At 38.4% G+C, this 18,875-nt stretch overlaps 1 protein-coding gene across 1 annotated transcript; it reads right to left on the bottom strand.

The window, feature by feature from the left end:
- Positions 1–1,291: 1,291 nt before the first annotated feature.
- On the bottom strand, positions 1,292–17,499 carry CFAP206 (cilia and flagella associated protein 206; the record flags this gene model as incomplete). Its single annotated transcript, XM_080342824.1, has 12 exons — positions 1,292–1,522; positions 4,494–4,637; positions 5,793–5,986; positions 8,020–8,157; positions 8,820–9,018; positions 10,441–10,560; positions 11,380–11,588; positions 13,649–13,807; positions 14,074–14,262; positions 15,121–15,211; positions 15,528–15,611; positions 17,392–17,499. 12 exons carry the CDS (start codon positions 17,497–17,499, stop codon positions 1,292–1,294), a joined length of 1,866 nt encoding a protein of 621 aa, XP_080198950.1.
- Between the last annotated feature and the right edge of the window lie 1,376 nt (positions 17,500–18,875).

Raw genomic sequence — 18,875 nt, 5'->3', positions numbered from 1 at the left:
TACAGTAGCTTCTCCAAATGGAAAAGGGTAAGTGCAACAAAACGGATTTTCACTTATCAGTTTTCTTTTAAATAGATGTATTTCTGTATTCTTAAAATACCACTTTGTTGGTCAAAGAAAGAACTTTAATATAAAAGGCTCAAAGGAAATGATGATAAAAATACCTGGAGATGACAGCAACAAGTATTTCATGAAGCAGCAACAGGGCGTTTTCTCAGGAGAAGAAAAACCAAACTGCACCTGGTAATAGCATTCATGTTTTTTTTTTAATAAATCTAAAAACTGGTGCCAGCTCATGATTGAAAAAACATGGAAGAGCAGCACACCCAGCTGTTATTGATCAGTTTTTACAAAAGAGGATATCATTTAGTGGAAACTATCTAACTTTTTTTTGCGCTCCTGTCCCGGTCCTTTTATTGAGTGGGAAAACTTTAAAAAGTGAAGCCTTGGAGACAGCCAGATGAAAAGTGAATGCAACTCTGTACAATCCCACAGAAAAAAATCACCCAGCAGCTTGAATCTTCAAGCTTTATGATCACAAGTTTGTATAACGATGACCCAGGAAACCATGATGCACCACTCTGCACCTGACCAAAAAAGAGACTTAGAAACCTTAGTACGTCCTGTGCAATCACAGTTTCACACCTGGACATTTTGCAGATAATAACTGGTGGAGCTTCTTGTTGTTGTGAAAAGTCTCTCTGTTTTAAAGCACTCCCTATTCCCATTTGAGAAGATGTTTCATCTTAAAGCTCAATGACAGCACTAATGGGCAGGCCCAAGGACCCCAACTGATGTAATTTTGCTGGTTTTACCTTCTTGATGATTCTGTTTTAAGGGTCGAGCTGTGAGATTCAGGTGACTCTGTTGGGATCAGTTTTATTTCACACCAATGGAAATTACGCCTCCGCCGGAGCTGCAGCACCGGCCCATATCTCATAAAAGCTATTTCTCTTAAGACATGACTCTTAAGGATGGTGGTTCAACAAGCAATCATTGTATTAAAATGTCAAGAAAATCCCAGGATGCACACTACACATTTAAATGTTAGTTTAAATCAAAGTCTTTGGGAACATCTTGAATCTAAATTGCTGTTTAAAATCTATGTGCTTCAGGCTTACCATTTCTATCATTTAATACCAGTCAGCAGCCCCAACATATAAGATAAATGAAATAAATCAACTGTTCCTAGAGTCAACAGACACAGTAAAATCTTTTGTATCTTAATCCAGATATATTCAGGGATTTTATATATACATTCAATATATATCTTTAGGTTTCTCATTTTCACTTAGGTTTCATCTACTGCTCTTGTTAAGTCTACTTTGACCATATGAGTAGTAGGAGATGATCCTCCTCGGAGACCTTCCAAGAAGATCTGTGGTCTGGGTACGTTGCTAGAACTGTCACGCTTAGTCTGGGTGCCAACGTCTTTTGGCAAGTACACTTGGGTGGAGTTCTCTCTTCTCATATGGCTGAGTTCAGTCTGCATGGCATGAGTTAATCTGCGGCGCAAGTTGGCCTAAAGACACAAAAAGAATCAGATTAAGCAAAATTATTTCAGACCGATGTGCTTCACAGACCTGGAACGTGGCCCACATCACCCTGCTGCCCACGTCACTGTTGCAACTGTGGTGTGTTAACTCCTGAACTAACAGCCCTGTATGTAGCCAACACAGTTTGAAATCAGCTTTTTATCTGCTTTTATGTTTTGCTTTGGTCACTCTGCTTCAAATTTTGTTAAATGCTGGAGCCTTTTTTTCATTAGAATAAAATGGTGTTTTCATGTTAAGCTCTTCTGACGCTTCAAATTAATTTTAGTTAGTCTGAAGCACACTGAGTGGCATGGTGGGCAGATAAATCTCTTTGGGCATCTGAAACCTAAAACAAGCTTGAGGATCCCACATATTGTGGATAACCAAACTACAGGATTAAGCCTTCGTCTGGTTTCAAACCAAATGTGATGAGGTTTAGGTGCTGGTGTCACGAAGTACCAGATAAAAGGGAAAAAATGCCCCTCTTCAAGACATTGCTTGCTAACCCCTTGGCAAGGGGCAAAAGGTAGTTTATGATTAAAGCTCTCTTCAATCACAGAAGCTGCTGTAGATACAACAACAAAGCCACTCCTCACGAAGTGGTAATATTACAAAGTCAGAACACTTGAAACAACAAAATGTTCCTTATTCCAGTGAGCCTTCTATGTCAGCAATAACGTAAACCACTGTAAACCATATGACATGTTGTGGTCATTGAAATATATAAAATCCAGCCTCATGTGGTGGGATCCACTCCCCACATGTAAGTGAGAAAGTCCCTGGAGTCCAGTCCAGTCCGCAGAGACTGGAGTCAATGGGAGTTGGAGGATGATTAAGTTGGCCAAATTCGGTGTTTGCAGCAGTGTGAGTCAAAACATTCCCCAGATGCCACTAGTTTGGTCTCCATCAACTGGAATGGACATTGAAGCACCTATATGGAGACACACTTTGATATCTTAATCTACAACTGAATCTTATGCACGGTGTCGTCAAGGAAAATACAGAAAAGAACAATAAGGAATTTACAGAAGAGACATCATGGAAAGAAAGACAAATATTTTAGGTGTTGGGGGTATTGTGTGGTGTATTTTTTGGTTTTATTTCGTTTTAATCTGAGGGTTTTAATGACAATTAAAACAAGAGCAGGCATGAGATACTGTTTCTCTGTTAAGTTTATCCCTCTTAAAAACTGAATGTACCTGTTGCAAGGAGCTATGCTTGCACAGAGAAACAAATGTGAGATGAAAATTTCACTTCCGACATCAAATTGGTGTTCTAACGAAGTCATATTTTAACACTTCACATCACTACAAGTTTTCTAGCCAAGTATGAACAACAGAAAAAAAAACCCCAAGGCATCTGCTCTCATCTAACAAAACCCTCAAATATGTCTGATGCTCCTCTCAAAGTATCAAATTCACAGATGCACTGGTAAGCTTTTTCTGTCATTTTAGCACTTTGATTGTAAATGTTGTATCACCACCATATTACAAATTCAGCATAGTCACAGGAGATGAAACACTTTTGCATGCATCTGGGATTTTTTGTTTCAATGCAGCATCACCAGCCTCCCATATGGACAGTTGAGTACTTTAAAGTACTTTCTTTAAATATTTCAAACTAATGAGCTACAAATTTGTTTCTGAGTGGTCCTCAGGCTCAGCTATTGGGAAACATCCACTTTTGCTTATGCTAAAGATAAACCACTGACCACATCTTACATTTATTTATGTGCATTTGTTAATTACAGAAGCAAAGGAGGCTTTTCACTAGGCCTCTTGTAAACCTAACTGGCTTCTTTATATTCCTCAGTAAGAACTATTGCTTAGAATCCTTTAGAAGCCAGTTAACACTGGCAGGACTCCTCAGTCCAAAATTTTGGTTTCCGTTTTCCTTGGAGATTTCATGGCAAAAAGAACAACAGAAAGGAAACCTCAGGCCTCCATAGTGCATGTGTTCACAGCAAAAAAAAATAATCAACCCTGCAGTATTCTGTGTCCAGTTGTTACTGGTAACTGCAATATTCCCTGTACTCACAAGTTCACTTTGACTCAGTTGTGGAGATCAGGTGCTATATCTCAACAACTGCATTTGCTGGCAAACCACAGAAAGAAGCTTTTTAAACATATACTGCTACTTTGAAAGCTTTTATGTGTGTGGCTAACCTGCTGTGGACAGACTGTGATTTCCAATCCAACAGAAAATCATCATGATAGTATAACAAACATTTCATCTGGTTTATATATATATAACACAAAACCTACTTGCTTTGTTTCTTATCACTCCAGATTGGTCCTAAATGAAAGAGGGATTTATTTTTTAAAGCAGAATTGGTTTTAGCAAACATGAAGAATCAGCATAAAATGAAAAATATTTCATTATATCAAAAAAAAAAGGCCTCATGCTTTGATACTGTTCAAGGATGGATAACTTAGGTCAAAGAAAGCTGCTGCAGGGTCAAACACATCCAAAGGCATTCCTAACCATTCTGTCTGCCACTTACTACATTTTTCCTCTTACTTGATGGTGATGAATATTAACTTGCATAAAGTTTTGCCTGAACCAAACCTTTCTGCAACTTATCTTTTTTTTTTACAAAGAAAGTATACAGAAATATCTTCAAACTGTCAAATTTATTTGAGTGTAGAGGAAAAACTTCAAAATTCAATGCTAATCAACAAACTCTTATTACTTAAAGGTGGCAAATGAAAAATCTGGAATGGACATGGCAGTGGAAGCACTGCTCAAAAAATTGGGAAAAATATGGAAAAAGTGGGAGAATGAGAAAGTCTAGAAATATGGGGAGAAAATAAATGAAAAAAAAATATTGAGCCAGTTGTAAAGGAAGTGTGTATATTTAAATAAGGTTATATTTATATTGCAAGAAATCAAAGTTAACAATAATTTATTCTGTACTTTGTTATCCAACAATGAAAATCTGGTAATAACAATACAAACCAATTTTATAGCTTTTCTTCTCAGCTCCCATTCATTCCATTCATAGGACGTCACAATAGTTGGAGGCAAGATATGAGTATCAGTTTGAGTACTACTGTCACATTTTATGGCTGTTTTAATCGAAAATCTGACTGCATTTCCGGCCTGGATGGAAAAAACAAACAAAAACACACACGAAACCATCGTCATCATCAACAACAACAACAAAAAAGACAGACAAACAAAAAAATACCCCACCAAACAAAACAAACAAAAAGGAACAAAAACAAAAAACAAACAAAAAAACCAAGCAAGGCTTTAATGGTAAGAATACAGACATCTAAGAAAAAAAGCATATGGATTTGCTACTTTTTAAAAGTAAATAACCTGCAAACCACAAGTGTATAATGATTTTTACATTAAAAATAATTTTGTTCCCCCTGCTACAAAAAGAAGAAACCATTAAGTATTGAATGGATTTAATTTCTGGCAGAAAGCCCTTCAGGCAGAGGCCACAGCTGAATTTCAGACTTACACATCCCAGGTGTGAGCTTTAACCATAGGATTTTCATAAAAGGGGATCCCACCACCACCACACCAGTATTTTATGATGCCAGGACCTCAGTGTATACTTATGAATGGATTAAAAATCATAATTAGGAGAAGTTCTTACATCCCTGCCAGAGCTGGGATATAAACCATATCTTGGCTCACCATGGGCCAGTTCAAGACCACATACTTTGCTTTGCTAGGGACCTAGAGTTCACAGTGTAGCACACAGAATATCTATGAATCCAAATCAAGTCTTTGGATTTCACATGGTAGCACTGTTGCATTCACTAAGTTCCCTTTCATTTTGTAATATATTCTGTAATTCCTGTCCCCAGATACCACCACACCCTCATCCAGCACACACTGATGAACTGCTGAGCTAAAGCTCCAGTTAATATGGTATCTGGCTTATCTTCTGTTGCATCTATTTACTGTCCCTTTAAACTACTTTAACAAAAATGAGGAAAAGAAACATCAGACACAGGATCTTCCTAGGCTAAGGACTAACAGCTTTTATTGCTGCCACAATCCTTTGGTTCTACATATTCTCCTATGAAGAGATAAGGTGAAAACAACGTTAAAGGAAAATGTTTCTTATCAACACCCTGAAGGCCTAGAAAAGATGGACGTTCAGACATACTGTTTGGCAGACAGACAATTATACTTCTTTCCTAAGGATGGGTATCATCTGTTCTCTTTATGTTATAGAAAGGACAGGCCAAGCAGTGACCCAACTGCTGTTCAGCAAGAGGCGTGGGCGGTGTGTACCTGGGCACAGGAAACAAGGTCTTCAAACTGATGGCGAAGTTCAAGCAGTTGAATTAGCTCTGCATATTCTTTAGCTTTTTCTACATTCAGTTGAATGAACTTATCTGGATCTTGAGCAAAGAGGTATGCAGCTTCTTTGGAACTGAAAACATAACATCTCTCCCTGTGCTTCAAAATTCCAATTGCAGGATTTCCTAAAAAAAAAAACCAAACAAAACCAAAACAAGCCAAACCCCACAAAATAAAATAGTGAGTAGCATGATATCCAATACAACAGGCATCTGTAATCTAGATTCTGCATTCCCTTCAAGTAAGTTTCCTTTCCTTTTTTTTTTCTATGAAATCAGAATAAATCCCTGAAAGTAAGTATTTAAATATAGAAATGTCTGTTTCGTTGAGCCAGTACAACTGCTCACATCCACCATGCCTTAGTGCATGTCTGTTGGAAAAACAACAGATAAAACACCTATAGCAAAGGCATAAGAAAACATTGCTCATAACCCAGAAATGTTTCCTCTATAATCTCCAACAAATATTTGATTGCAGATGAGTGGTCCATTTATACCAAAGGGCATAACATTGAAATTAACTGAAGAAGCAGAGGAAGCAGCTGACAAGCTTGACAACAAATTAACAGAGAAAATGTCAATAAAGGCCAAACAACTTATACAGGAAAACACAAATAGAGCTCAAGGACAGTGGCAGGCTCTGCTTTAGCTGTCATTGCCCAAGAAAGGCCTACAATCACCATAGATAGTGGCTTGAAAATACTAAATGACACTACTCAGTGGCAATCAAAAAAGCAAAAAGAATTGTCAGAAATTATTAGGATGCAAACAGAGGGGGAGAAACGAACCAACATTGTAACAACCTATATGCTACGTTTGTCAGACTACATTTTGTTGCAACACAACAGAATAAGAAAAAGTAAAATGAAGGGATCTGGCAGTGATCAGGGGCTTGGAATACCTTTCACACAAGGATGAGTTAAAGAAAACAGGCCTCTTCAGCATTAAAAAGAAGGAACTGAAGAGAGATAATATGATACGGGGTTATAAAACCATGAGTTGCATGCAATATAAAATTACTGTTTGCTAATTTTCCTAATAGAAAGACTATCAGGTCTTTGATGAAATTATCAACTCAGAGCTTAAGACCGTCTCAGAAAGAGGTACCTTTTCATAGTGTATAAAATTATAACTGTGGGACTCTTTGACAAGAAGAATATCCCATGGCAAACTCTAAATGGACTCAAAAAGCAATTAGATAAATGAAAAAGCTCTATCAAGGGTTATTCAACAGAAAGAGACGGGCACAGCATTTATCTGAGGAAATTCCATAACCACTGGCTGCTAGAACAGGGAAGGATATAATTAAGGAAAGATCATCCCTACTTGATTTCTCATAATCTTCAAGTGTTCAGGACTGACCACATCCAGAAATTTGATACAGGGCTAAGGAGACCTTCAGTCCAACCTGGGACAGCTGTTCTCATATGCAATACTACATAAGTGTAAATAATTTACATTGCCATAAAAATATCTATTTTTTAATACTGCCAAGAAATCGCAGTATTTTCCTCCCAATCTTTTTAGGTTTAAAAAATTCTGTATGTAAAAGTTCTATAAAGGACAAGGAGACAGAAAACATGAACTGATGGGGTGAGTGAAATAAGGCTTGCTTTCAAGACAAACGACCCTAGAATATACAAAAAAAATCCTGATTAGTTGACTTAATCAGGCAGACTTTTGCATTCTTCTCAGAGAAGATTTTTGGTACTTTATATCCACTATTTGAAAATACATACAATGTAGGCATGAATGGGTCTGTTTGCAACGGACAGATACACAAAATAGAAGGAATGACCATTTTCCTACATCTGTATTGAAACACATGAAAACCAATAAACAGACCTGCATTCAGCTGCAGTGTAAGTTACACAGATGCATATATAGCAGGGGGAAACATTTATCCATCCCACCTTGTTTCTGCCTCTGCTTGCTCAGGCATGTTTTCTCTTTAAGCCCTCCTGCCTTCTATTTAGGGCAGTTTATTTGTGTATTTTTAAAAGAAAATACTTTAACAGGGGAAATAAGTTGTCTGAGATGAAAATTACAAACATGAAAACACAGAACTCCAGCTCTGACATACGAGGATGCACTCAGAATATGTCTTTACATTTTCACTAGTACTCACGTGCATATACAGTATGGAATACAAAGCTTACCTGGGAGGGTGAGGCCTTTCACACCAATTGAGTGTGCACAGAAACTGTGGTACTGGATTGGCAACTGGTCAAAATTATCAATAGTCTCTGGAAAAAGCCATTCTTGGTTCTTGAAATCCAAAACATTCACCCTGATTCCTAAGAAAAGGTTTAACAAAGGAAGGATTTCAGTAACAAAACATCAGATGTTTAGAATATAATAATGTTACAGGACGACCGGATTACTGTGGTCTTTACAGGATGACCTACGGTGCCAAGATCCCCAAAGCCAAACTTTATTCCTGCCTTAAGAGAGATCCTACTGAAAAATCAGTCCTGCAGGAGCCTTTAGTAGCATTTGTTTGCTTTGCAAACAGGACATGACAACAGGAAGGCAATATCTTAGTCTCCTATTTTGTTTTCACCCACTCACGTATTACAACTTGATTACTAGGGATACAAACTAACACTTCTGGTAATCAAAGCCCTGTTAAATTAGCTTTTTATTCTCTCCTTCCATTTCAGAAGTTCTGAAAGGTATAAAAAGACAAACAAACTTAAGATAGGTCAAAAAAAAGTAGAAATATTCTGCCATTTTTGTAAAGTATGTTTGTGCCTATTAGGTATATTTTATGTATAAAAATGAAAGCCCAAAGTACACTACATGAAAAATAAATCACCACACTGCAAGACTAATTTTCATTTGCTGTGTAAGTTATGATAATTAACAAAATCAATGTGTAGCACCTTCTGTAAATAAAATCAAACCCACAAAATCTTGGAAAAATGAAGGAAATTTAAAAAGTAATAACTTTTCATACCCTTGGTTTCTCTTATCCTTTCCTCATCACTTTTCACAGTCATTCCTTCCAGAAGAGATGACAGCATGTCCTCAGGAAAAAGCTGTGATTGGATTTCTGAGAACTGTTGGAGATTGTTAGTCATATTTGTGAGGAAGTGTAGCAGTAGCGTCTCATCCTGAAAGCCGGTCCAGAGGTTGGAAAGTGCAATAAAGAGAGGCTAGATAAAAGAGAAAATTATCTGAAATCCACTTTGTTTTATATCTGCAGTGTAACCCAAGTGCTGTGCAGAACAATCCCTGCTATGAACAGAGTGAGGCTGATCTCCAAGGCTTTCAGCACACAGGAATTTCAAGGGAACTCCTGGGATTTGTCAGAGGAGCTCCCATCACATATGTCCAAAGCCTTTCCCAAATACGTTACTTTGAGGTCATGCTTGGTATTGAGCGCTTCGCTGACAACACGGTTTTATAACTGAAAATAAGGTGGACAGGAATAAGAAAGACAAGAAGAAACGCACCTGTTTAAATGCCAAATGAAGTAAAATCCCACCTATATGTGCAAACTATCAAGTTTTGTTATCTTGTCTGACCTGTTCCAGAGCAAGCTGGTACCACAGCCCCCAGGCACACACAGACTGAAGTGTCAGATCCCACCTGAGGTATACCTCCAACTATGATGCCTTTACAGGGAGTATAAAAAATACTCCTGAGTAGGTGAGAGGTGGACATGATCTTCCTCCCTCCTTCACATTAGACTTTATTTTGCTTTCTAATTATTTGTTTGGAAGTCTGAAATATAACCTATGTGTGAACTGCATGCTAGTTCAGCAGCTAACTATAAGAACTTAAAACGACAAACATGTTACACAAAATAATGAGCTCTTCCATGAAAAGCAAATTAAATGAAGCTGTTTTTTGACATACTTCTCTCCCATTTCCCTTTCACCATGCCATCATAATAATCCCAGAGTTTCACAGGGTCATCAAGCACCCTCCTTCACAATACCAGCAGGTAACATTCACATCGCAGATTTGATCTTAGGAAGGCTCCAATTGTGCCTCTCTAGGTGCTTGTTTTCCACAAATCATGCAGAAAATAACGTTTTGAAATCTCCACACTGATAAATTCATCTGAAACTGGCCAACAGGTTCAGAAGCTATTGGAAGAGGCAGAGGCTGAAAGTCCCCTCACAGAAACCTGATTTCTTTAGAAAAAATTACATCAGGGAGTCATGCTGTAATTACAGGAATTGCTATCTGAAGGTACTTTTAAAGAATCACACTCTGATGTGCTGTTATCTGTCATCATTATGTACCTACTACGTCTGCAAGGAACAGGAGAGAATTTTTGCACAAAACAGGAAAATATCACTGTAAATCTACAAATACTGACAAATTACTCAAGACACAGCAAAATGCCATTTATTTCCATCTCTCCCTTTTTGTACCTTGCTTTTCTTTTACCTTGAGATCAAGTCCTTTAGTTTTTTTGCCCCTTCAAACATCACTTAAGCTGTTACAATAGAGAGAAAATAATGTAGCGCTTTTCTGAACACAAGCTATGCAAAAATACACCAGAAAAGTACTTTGGTAATTTTTTATAATTAAGAAGAAATAGGTTTTCCATTCAAAATACTTACGAAAACTTCATTGGTATTTACAGAAACCTTATTCTGCACTGTGTTTTTCAACTGCTCCATTGTTGCTGTGAACTGCACATTCATCTTTTCAACTTCTTGAGCACTTGTAATTACATCAGACTGAAAAGAGAACTTACTTCAGGTAAGAAGTGCGACAGTCAAAGAACCAAGTATTTAATAATAAGTATTTACTTAGTGTCTTCATTCAACTATTTTCAGACAATGTTCTAAGGAACAAAATGCAAACTAACTTTCCACAAAATCAATTTTTCCTTAAGTGTTCAGGCATAAAACCAGGTGCTTCTCTCAAACATATGCTAGTAATTTTTTAATAGACAATCTCTACACCTTTATAGTAAAGAGAACTGAAAAGAATTGAAAAGAGAAATATTTTTCTAAGCTTTATTTTATACAGGAAAATCTTATAAAACCCTGCACTTTCTCAAAAGGCAAATTTAAAGATCTCAATAAACAAAACAAATTTCAGTAATTTAAATTGTATTTGTCAAAAACTTCTGATGACTTCATATGTGTTGAGGATGTCTGCAGACTAAAATTAAGGTGACTTATGGACTGAACAGAGATATTTTTTTCTCTCATGCCTTTTGGGGCAGAGTATCAGTATGCAAACAAGAAAAAAGTCCTACTCTTTTAGTCCTCTGTTAATGAAATTAAACAAAAAAGGAAACCTCCAGAAATTAAATGGAAGCACAGTCACACTGCAGCAAACAATTAATCCATTTTGTCTTAACCAAAGCCAGCAAGTTAGGTACAAAGTTCATCATGACAGATGATGTAGGTTCTCATATATTGAGAAAAATTTGATTTCAGAGATTTCTGAATTATTTTTTCTTATATTTCTATCCTGTACAAGTACATAACTTGAATACATTCCATCTGCAATAAAAACCTACAGGATATAACATGATGGTGTCTCACCAGAAGGATGCAAAGGAAGGCCTCATATTGTCTCACATTGAACAGAGCTTCTTTTAGTTTAAAAGAACTAAGCTGTGTAGATCTGTCTTGGTCTTCCTGCATGGATTCCAACAGAGCTGTGTACTGGTGGGCTCGTGCTTGGCAAGTATTAAGACCTTCATCAAGAGTCTGTGTAGCTGACGGAATGGCTTCATTCAGAATGGCTGGCACTGTTTATATAGAATAAATATGAGATACATATACAAATAATTATCAAAATCATTTGCAAATGCTTAAAGTGCAGTATTTGAGCAACGCAGTCTTTTGTCCTTATATTCATGCATTTCCAAATGCTTGCATACTAGATTCGACCACTGTATCTGACTAGTCAAGTAGTTTCAAACAGTCAGAACCGCGTGTGTGAAAATATCACAGTCAAGTCAAGGACTGTGAGAAAACTTGCTTTACAGTAGATGCAGTTCAGTTGCTACTGCTGACATGGGTTTCCTGAGAGACTTCAGGCAATCTGCACAATTCTCAGTTCTCAGTTCCCTCATTTGTAAAATACGAATAACAACAGCAGCCTTCCCGTTCTCTGGGCACTTTGAGGTCTAACAGTGCTCTGAGTCAGAGATTATTACTAAAAAGAGAAGATGGATACTACATGAAAAAACATGCCTATGCAGTTATTAAAATTCAGCATGAGTACTTAAAAACCCCACAAATTCCCCCCAAACGGCACAGGTCAATAAAATCTATTTTTGCTGATGCAGAATATACTATAAATAATATTTTTTCTTTAAAATTTCATTATGGATAGCAGACAATCACACACTGAATATTTTGATAGGTTTTGTTAATTAAGCAGACATCTATGCAAGGAATAGGATAAGGCCTAGCCACTTTCTTTAAGTGCGCAATACAGCCCTGTGTTGTGTGTGTTGAACTTCTAATGCTTGCAGCATCGGCAAGCAGCAGTACAGTGATAAGGCTTGTGTTATGTCCAGTCAAAACCCTGTGAGCATAGAAAAGCCAGATTTAACAAAGCTAGAATGGGAAGTAAATTTGCACATGTCTAGCCACAGGTAGAGAAAGCTCAGCACTTGGCTGATTTACTTTTTTGGAAACAGGGTAAAAAGCCAAGGCAGAGCCCTACTTCAGCAAGTCCGCTGCTAACATGTAAATTAAAGCTTTAGCAGTCTAACTACTGGCCTTAAGCATTAAGGCATCCTAAGCATTAAGGCATCCTAAGGCATCCTTAAGCATTAAGGCATTCTGAGAGTATTCATGCTGTGTTTTTTCCATCTGTTTAAAAGTGATACATAAACAGGTCAGTGCAAAGAAGTCATATTATCTATTTTAAGCAGTTACAATACCCGCAGATGTTACAGCGACAAAGACCATGTGTTGTAAATCATGCCTTTTGTATAACCACAGTAGCTGAATGTTCCCTTATGCTGTAACCCAGGCCCAGTGAACCTAGAAGAGAGCCAGCTGCAACACAGAAAGGTGCCATTCATGGGAAAGTGTGTATTATAAAAACAGAAAACCAACAATGCTTTGCTTGGCATGTGAGAAGAAAAAATATCACCAAAATCTAGAAAATTGTTTACTTCTTTCTCTGATGTGGTAGGTGTGGGGTTTATTTCCTACTTATAATGTTTTATTTAAAATACTGTCTAGCTAAGCAAGTGCTTTGCTTTCCAGTAAAGCACAATTTCCTTATCAAAAGAGATATGTGCTATAGCCTTTATTCCTGAAACTTTGGTCTTGACTTTTTTTGCTTATTAAAGAAGCAGAAAGATTCAAAATACAAAAGATTTTTGAGACCATGTTAAGAATCTGATGGGGTTACTCTGAATTAAAAGGATAAAGATAATGCCCCAGCAACTTTTAACACTTCTCATCACACATAATCAACAGAAAATTGTAACTGAATTGACAGTGTACTTTCAAGATTTTAATTAACTCCTTTTAAAGGCAAATGTTACATATTTAATTCACGTAATGGCAAGGGATCAGCGAACAAATTACCATGAGGTAAATGAGTGCGTCAAGTTAATACATATAATCCTTTCACATCAACCAGTAGGGTTCCTCTTAGATAAAAATTAGTAGCCTACATGGAAACCTTTAATCAATATCAAATATGTATTTTTCCTTCAGATCTACAGAACCAGGGTTGAAGCTGTTTATCTAGAGAGATGGGCTATTATTGGAGGTGCTCCAGTGAAGAAAGTTGGGAAGAATTTATTTGGAATACACAGTCCAAATGAAGTTGTCTACTTACAGTCATCAATGCTGCTTCCTCCCTTCCCACATTCCTTGTTGTACAATCGAATCCCTGTGACTAGCATGGCAAGATTTTTCAGCTGTTGCTCTTTGTTCTTCTTGCTGAGTGAGATGAAAGTATTCATCTCTGTCTGGGGGAATACACTCTGCAGGGCAGCTATAAGCATTACAAAGGGTGAGAAAATGCTCAATATGAGAGAACAGAAAATAAAACAATTAAACAAGTAAAAATACCCTCTCCTGAACAACTGCAAAAGATGGGAAACCCATGGCAAATTTAGACTTCAAGGCTGAGAAGTGACAGTTTGGTTAGTAAGCTTTCATCAGAGTTTACCACATCTGTATTTAAAGATCAGCAAAGAGAAGGAGAATTTTTATTCTTCAGTAAGAAAAGCCCAGTTTCACAGCTGAAAGTTTACTGACCTGTTACCTCCCTGACAACCTGAATATCTGTTGGGGGTCCCAGGCCAGAGCTCAGCAGCACATAGCTGACAATCTTTCGATACACATTCTCCATTTCTTCTTGCACACGAGGACGACTATCTGTGATTTCTCTGAGCACATGAGCCAGCCTTCCCTCCAGAACATGGTGCTGCTCACGGAGTAATTCAGCTAGGTAAAAGGACACTTAGAAAGTGCTATCTAAATTCTTTGGAATTTGGGTTGTACAGAGGGTGTAATTAATTTCCACAGTCAGAGCACCAACTTAAGGTTTCTGAAGCACAGAGAGGTTCAAGGTACAATATCCTTATAACTAACAACAGTGGAGTTAAACTTTAAAATAATTAGCATGATTAACATGAGTCAGTTGAGTCCAAAGAACTATTCAGCCCAAACTGAGCAGCAAGTGTCTGGCTCTCTGGACTCTTCTGGCTGCAGTAGGACACAACACACACACATATTTCATACACACCTGAAGTTACACGCCCAAATCTGAACACTACCCAGGATCTGAGAATCTTGCTGGACTTACTGAATTTATTGAGTCCAGAAGACTTTGGAGCAGCTTCCTAATGTTGGTAATTTTTTGATATAATCCATGCTAACAATAAAATATAATAGGTTAAAACTCAGTTAGAGAGACCGATAAAACATCAGGTTCTCTTTCAGATACATGAGTGCAGTTCTGGGTACTGGTTCTCTTTCAAATACACAGGTGCAGTGCAAGTTTTTTGTGCTGAAGGCAGCTAGCCATTGCAAAACTGAAAGCATAACTGTTCTCAAGCGATCTAATACACTACATTCAGTATATCTTTCAGACTGGATGAAATGAATTTACTCTCTAATGTATATTTTTCCCTACTATATCCATATGGAAACACCATGCTCCTATGTAGTATATTTATCCAGGGAGATTTATTTTGCTTCACTGCCAGCAGTCATTTAACAGGAATCACTATTAGCTCTACAGAGAGAGATATTAAATCCTAACCTCAGCATCAACTTCTATGAAAACATATTTGAAATTACCTCGGTTTGTGTAGTTCATATCAAAGTAAACTTGCATCTTAATTGTCGTCAGAGATGGGTTTGTTGTATCAAGCAATCTGGTAACACAGAGCTAAGAAGAGAGACAGAGAAGTGAGTTCTTATTGCTGGGGAAACATCTGAACCAACAGTGACTATGCTACACATTTCATATAATCAGTAGAGCCCCCTCACTACTATTCTCTCTATATAAGGCATTTATAAGGCATTTATTTACATGAGGAAACATGTAGTCCAGTCTTTAGCTACAGAACCATGAGAATAAACTGGCATTAACATTTTTGAAGTGTTCATATAAAAATAAAACAGCATTTTAGTAACAGGAACAGGTAGCAAATACTGCTGTAGTCTTAACTAAGTATTGACTCTCAACATCATGTCAGAATTACCTGGATAAGATTTTGCACATCTTTTTCCATAAGGATTTGATCCACATTAAAGTCATTTTTTGGATCTAAAACAACAGCTTTCACCTAAAGATTGCCAAAAGAAAGCTATTAATTTACATCTCAACATATACTCTTTGCAACTAACCTTTTATTTTCTGAAAAATCTCAGATGCAGTCAATATTTCTTTACTGTTCTTTTTTTCCATTTCCATCTTTGATAATGAAACAAAGTTACATCATTTCACATGTTGATCGTTTCAATGTCAGTGCACGGACATAAGTGAAAAAAAATCTATTTGCGATGCAAAATTTGCAGACAAATATTTAAATATATCTCCTTTAAACATTTCCTGGAAAAAATATTTTTCTAAGTAAAATCTTACAAAAACCCATCATAGTTGTTTATAAACTTCTCAGTGTTACGTGCATGAATATTAATGTTTACCATTTGGATTAAAAAAATCCATAGTGCTCTGCATACAGGGAAATATGTCCATGTTTGTGACTGGTGTGCATGCTGGATGTCTAGCCAAGCACTTTTACAAGTTTTTTACTCATTAAAATTTCCATGCTTAATTGATTAATCCTGCTTTTGAGACCAATGTATTTTTTAAAGCCACGGTGTCACCATTAGGAAAAATATGGCATACTAACAGTACTGCTGTGAACAATTTACATTCATGTACACGTTTATCAAGAGTAGATTCTGTTCTTATACCATCAATAAAGAAATAAATTAGCTCCATCTTTCTCCAGACACAGCTTTGCAGGTGCATTCACACTATATTCTGCAGCAGTGTTGTGTCTCCTAAGAGTAAAATGCCAGAATGTATAACGTTTATTAGGATATTTATAGTTGTCTACGAAGGGCAACACTGAGACTGATTTAATTCCATTTTTAGTTTAAGTGGGATCCAAGCCCACTCCTTCAAATATTCAGCCCATTTATTCTACCTGGCCCTGCCTAAACAGAGAAACAAACAAACAAACTTGTGATCTATATGCTAGCAATACATATTTATCTTAATATTTTACAGTCCATAGCAGAATTTGAACATGATTAGAAAAACATCCAGATGAAATAATAAAAAAAAGAATAAAATAAAAAAATAATAAAATAAAAAAAGAGTCCATCACCATAGAGGGAAGATGTAAATGCTGAAGAATAAATATAGCCGCTGCAATAAATATTCACTGATGTGTCATCCCTTTTTGGTCATTCATGAGAGTGGAAAGAAATGTTTTTAAAACTTGGGAACACTTCTCTTTTTCACTTTAAAAAGAAATAAATGTTTTATCTGGTTGTAGGAGAAAACTGAGGGAGAACTCTGAGTTCAAAGACTTCGCAGCACTCAGAACCTGCAGCCTTTTCAGGGCCTTGTATTTGGACAGGTAGCATTTCAGAGGCATGAAATACTTTTTCAGGTTTTTAGGACCCTCTACTGAATATCACTGAATACCCCTTTACACCTTGTCAATGTGTTCAATTGGAAACCGAGATATTTGGAAGTTCAAAACATCCTGGAAAGCCTGGGCCAGGCTGCCCTGGAGCTGCCATTGAAGTTTGTAGACTTTAGTGAGTTTTGTCCTTGCTCCACGTCACTGAGTTGGAGCAGTGTCAGTCAGCAGCTTTGGGGGAACTGTTCACCTCATGGAAAGCTGAGCCCCCACCTCATGGAAGCCTTAAAATACGGTTTGAACTGCCAAGCTACGGGCACACAGGTTTGAAACCTGGGATCTATATGCTAGCAATACATAGTTATCTTAATATTTTACAGTCTATAGCAGAATTTGAACATGATTAGAAAAACACCCAGATGAAATAATAAAAAACTCCTCCTCTAAACATTTAATTTGCTCTTACCATGAATGCCACCAAGGTTTCAGAAACAGTTTGTCCCTGGGCGGCACATTCTTGTCCAATTTCACGAACGATTTTCTTGATGACGTTTTCAGTCTGGTTGCAAGCCATGCTGGACAAACACACACCTTAATGGGAATTACATTTATTTCAGATTTCGGGTGCGTCTTTTAACGTTTTTCCACGAGGGCCTGAAGGTCCCCCACGCCACGGTACCGCCGGCCGGGGGCCGCCCGCAGCCCCTTCCCGGGGCACCCCCTGCCCACCCCGCAGCGCTCCCGCCGCCCCGGGCCCCCCGGAACGTCCCGCTCCCACCTGCCCCCCCGGCCCGGCCCGCAGCAAACGGGGAGCGAGGCCCGCAGGCGCGCCGGGCGTTGCCATGGGGACGCGGCCCGGCCTGGGCCGCTGGCGGGCCCGCCGGAGAGGGCGGTGTGGGTGCATGTATGGGTGTGTGTGTATGGGCACACAGCTGTGAATGCAAAACACGAGCTTACATACAACGTGGGTATGCACGTAAAGAAATAAGTGCTTATACAGTATATATACACATATACATACGTGCCTGTGTATATGCAAAACACAGGTATGCAGAGACATAGTACTATGTGTATATGTGTACATAAACATCTGTATGTGTATACAAACCACGTATGTGGATGCCTATGGCTATATCTAGATACACATAAACATACCTGTGTACATATAAACATGAATATGGTATATGTACCTAAATATATACAATATATATGCTTATGACTAGGCAAAGCATGTATGTGAATATGTAGAACATACATACTGGGATATGTAAGTATGTATTTATAAACATAAACACGTACGCGTATATACAAGCTAAAGGCAGCCGGTCCGCCAGTGCCAGGGCGCAGGCGTCACCCAGCATCACATCCTGGACCAGCTGCTGTCACACAGCCTGTGAGCACCAGACATCATCCGGGTCTTTGGAGACCCAGTCATTGTCCAGGTTGCTGCAGACAACATTCCTCCACCATGGTCCCCTTTCCCCTGGTAGATCCTCCTTGAAGGGATACTTCTTCACACCCCAGGGGAGCCACATCCAGAGGCTGCCGGCAGCCACCCTCCTGATCTCCCTGTCAATGTGATGGTTGCTCGCGAGAGACCCCAGCTGCTGCACTTCCCAGCCCTCCAGAGCCAGACCACTGGCCCCCATATCCCAGCAGCAGAGCAGCCAAGCCGCAAGCCGCTTGCCTGGCTGGTGGGTGAAGTCTTTCTGCGCCTCTCACACCTCTCTGGGAAAGAGGCAACAAATTTCTGCCTCTCCCCTGGCTCCTGTTGCCCTCCCGGAGCTGCCTTGCTCCCTCCTCCTCTTCCCTCACCAACAGGGTGGAGCTCTGCTTCTGCTGCTTCTCCTTGGAGGTAGGTGACAGCCGTGCCTCAGTGGCAGCTGACAGCAAGGTCTCTGCTCCAGCAGCCATGTCCAGTTGCATGTACTTGGACACCAAGGCTGGCTT

This window comes from Nesoenas mayeri (assembly GCF_963082525.1).
Source record: "Nesoenas mayeri genome assembly, chromosome: 3".
Lineage (NCBI taxonomy): Eukaryota > Metazoa > Chordata > Aves > Columbiformes > Columbidae > Nesoenas > Nesoenas mayeri.
This window is presented reverse-complemented; position numbering and strand designations above follow the sequence as displayed.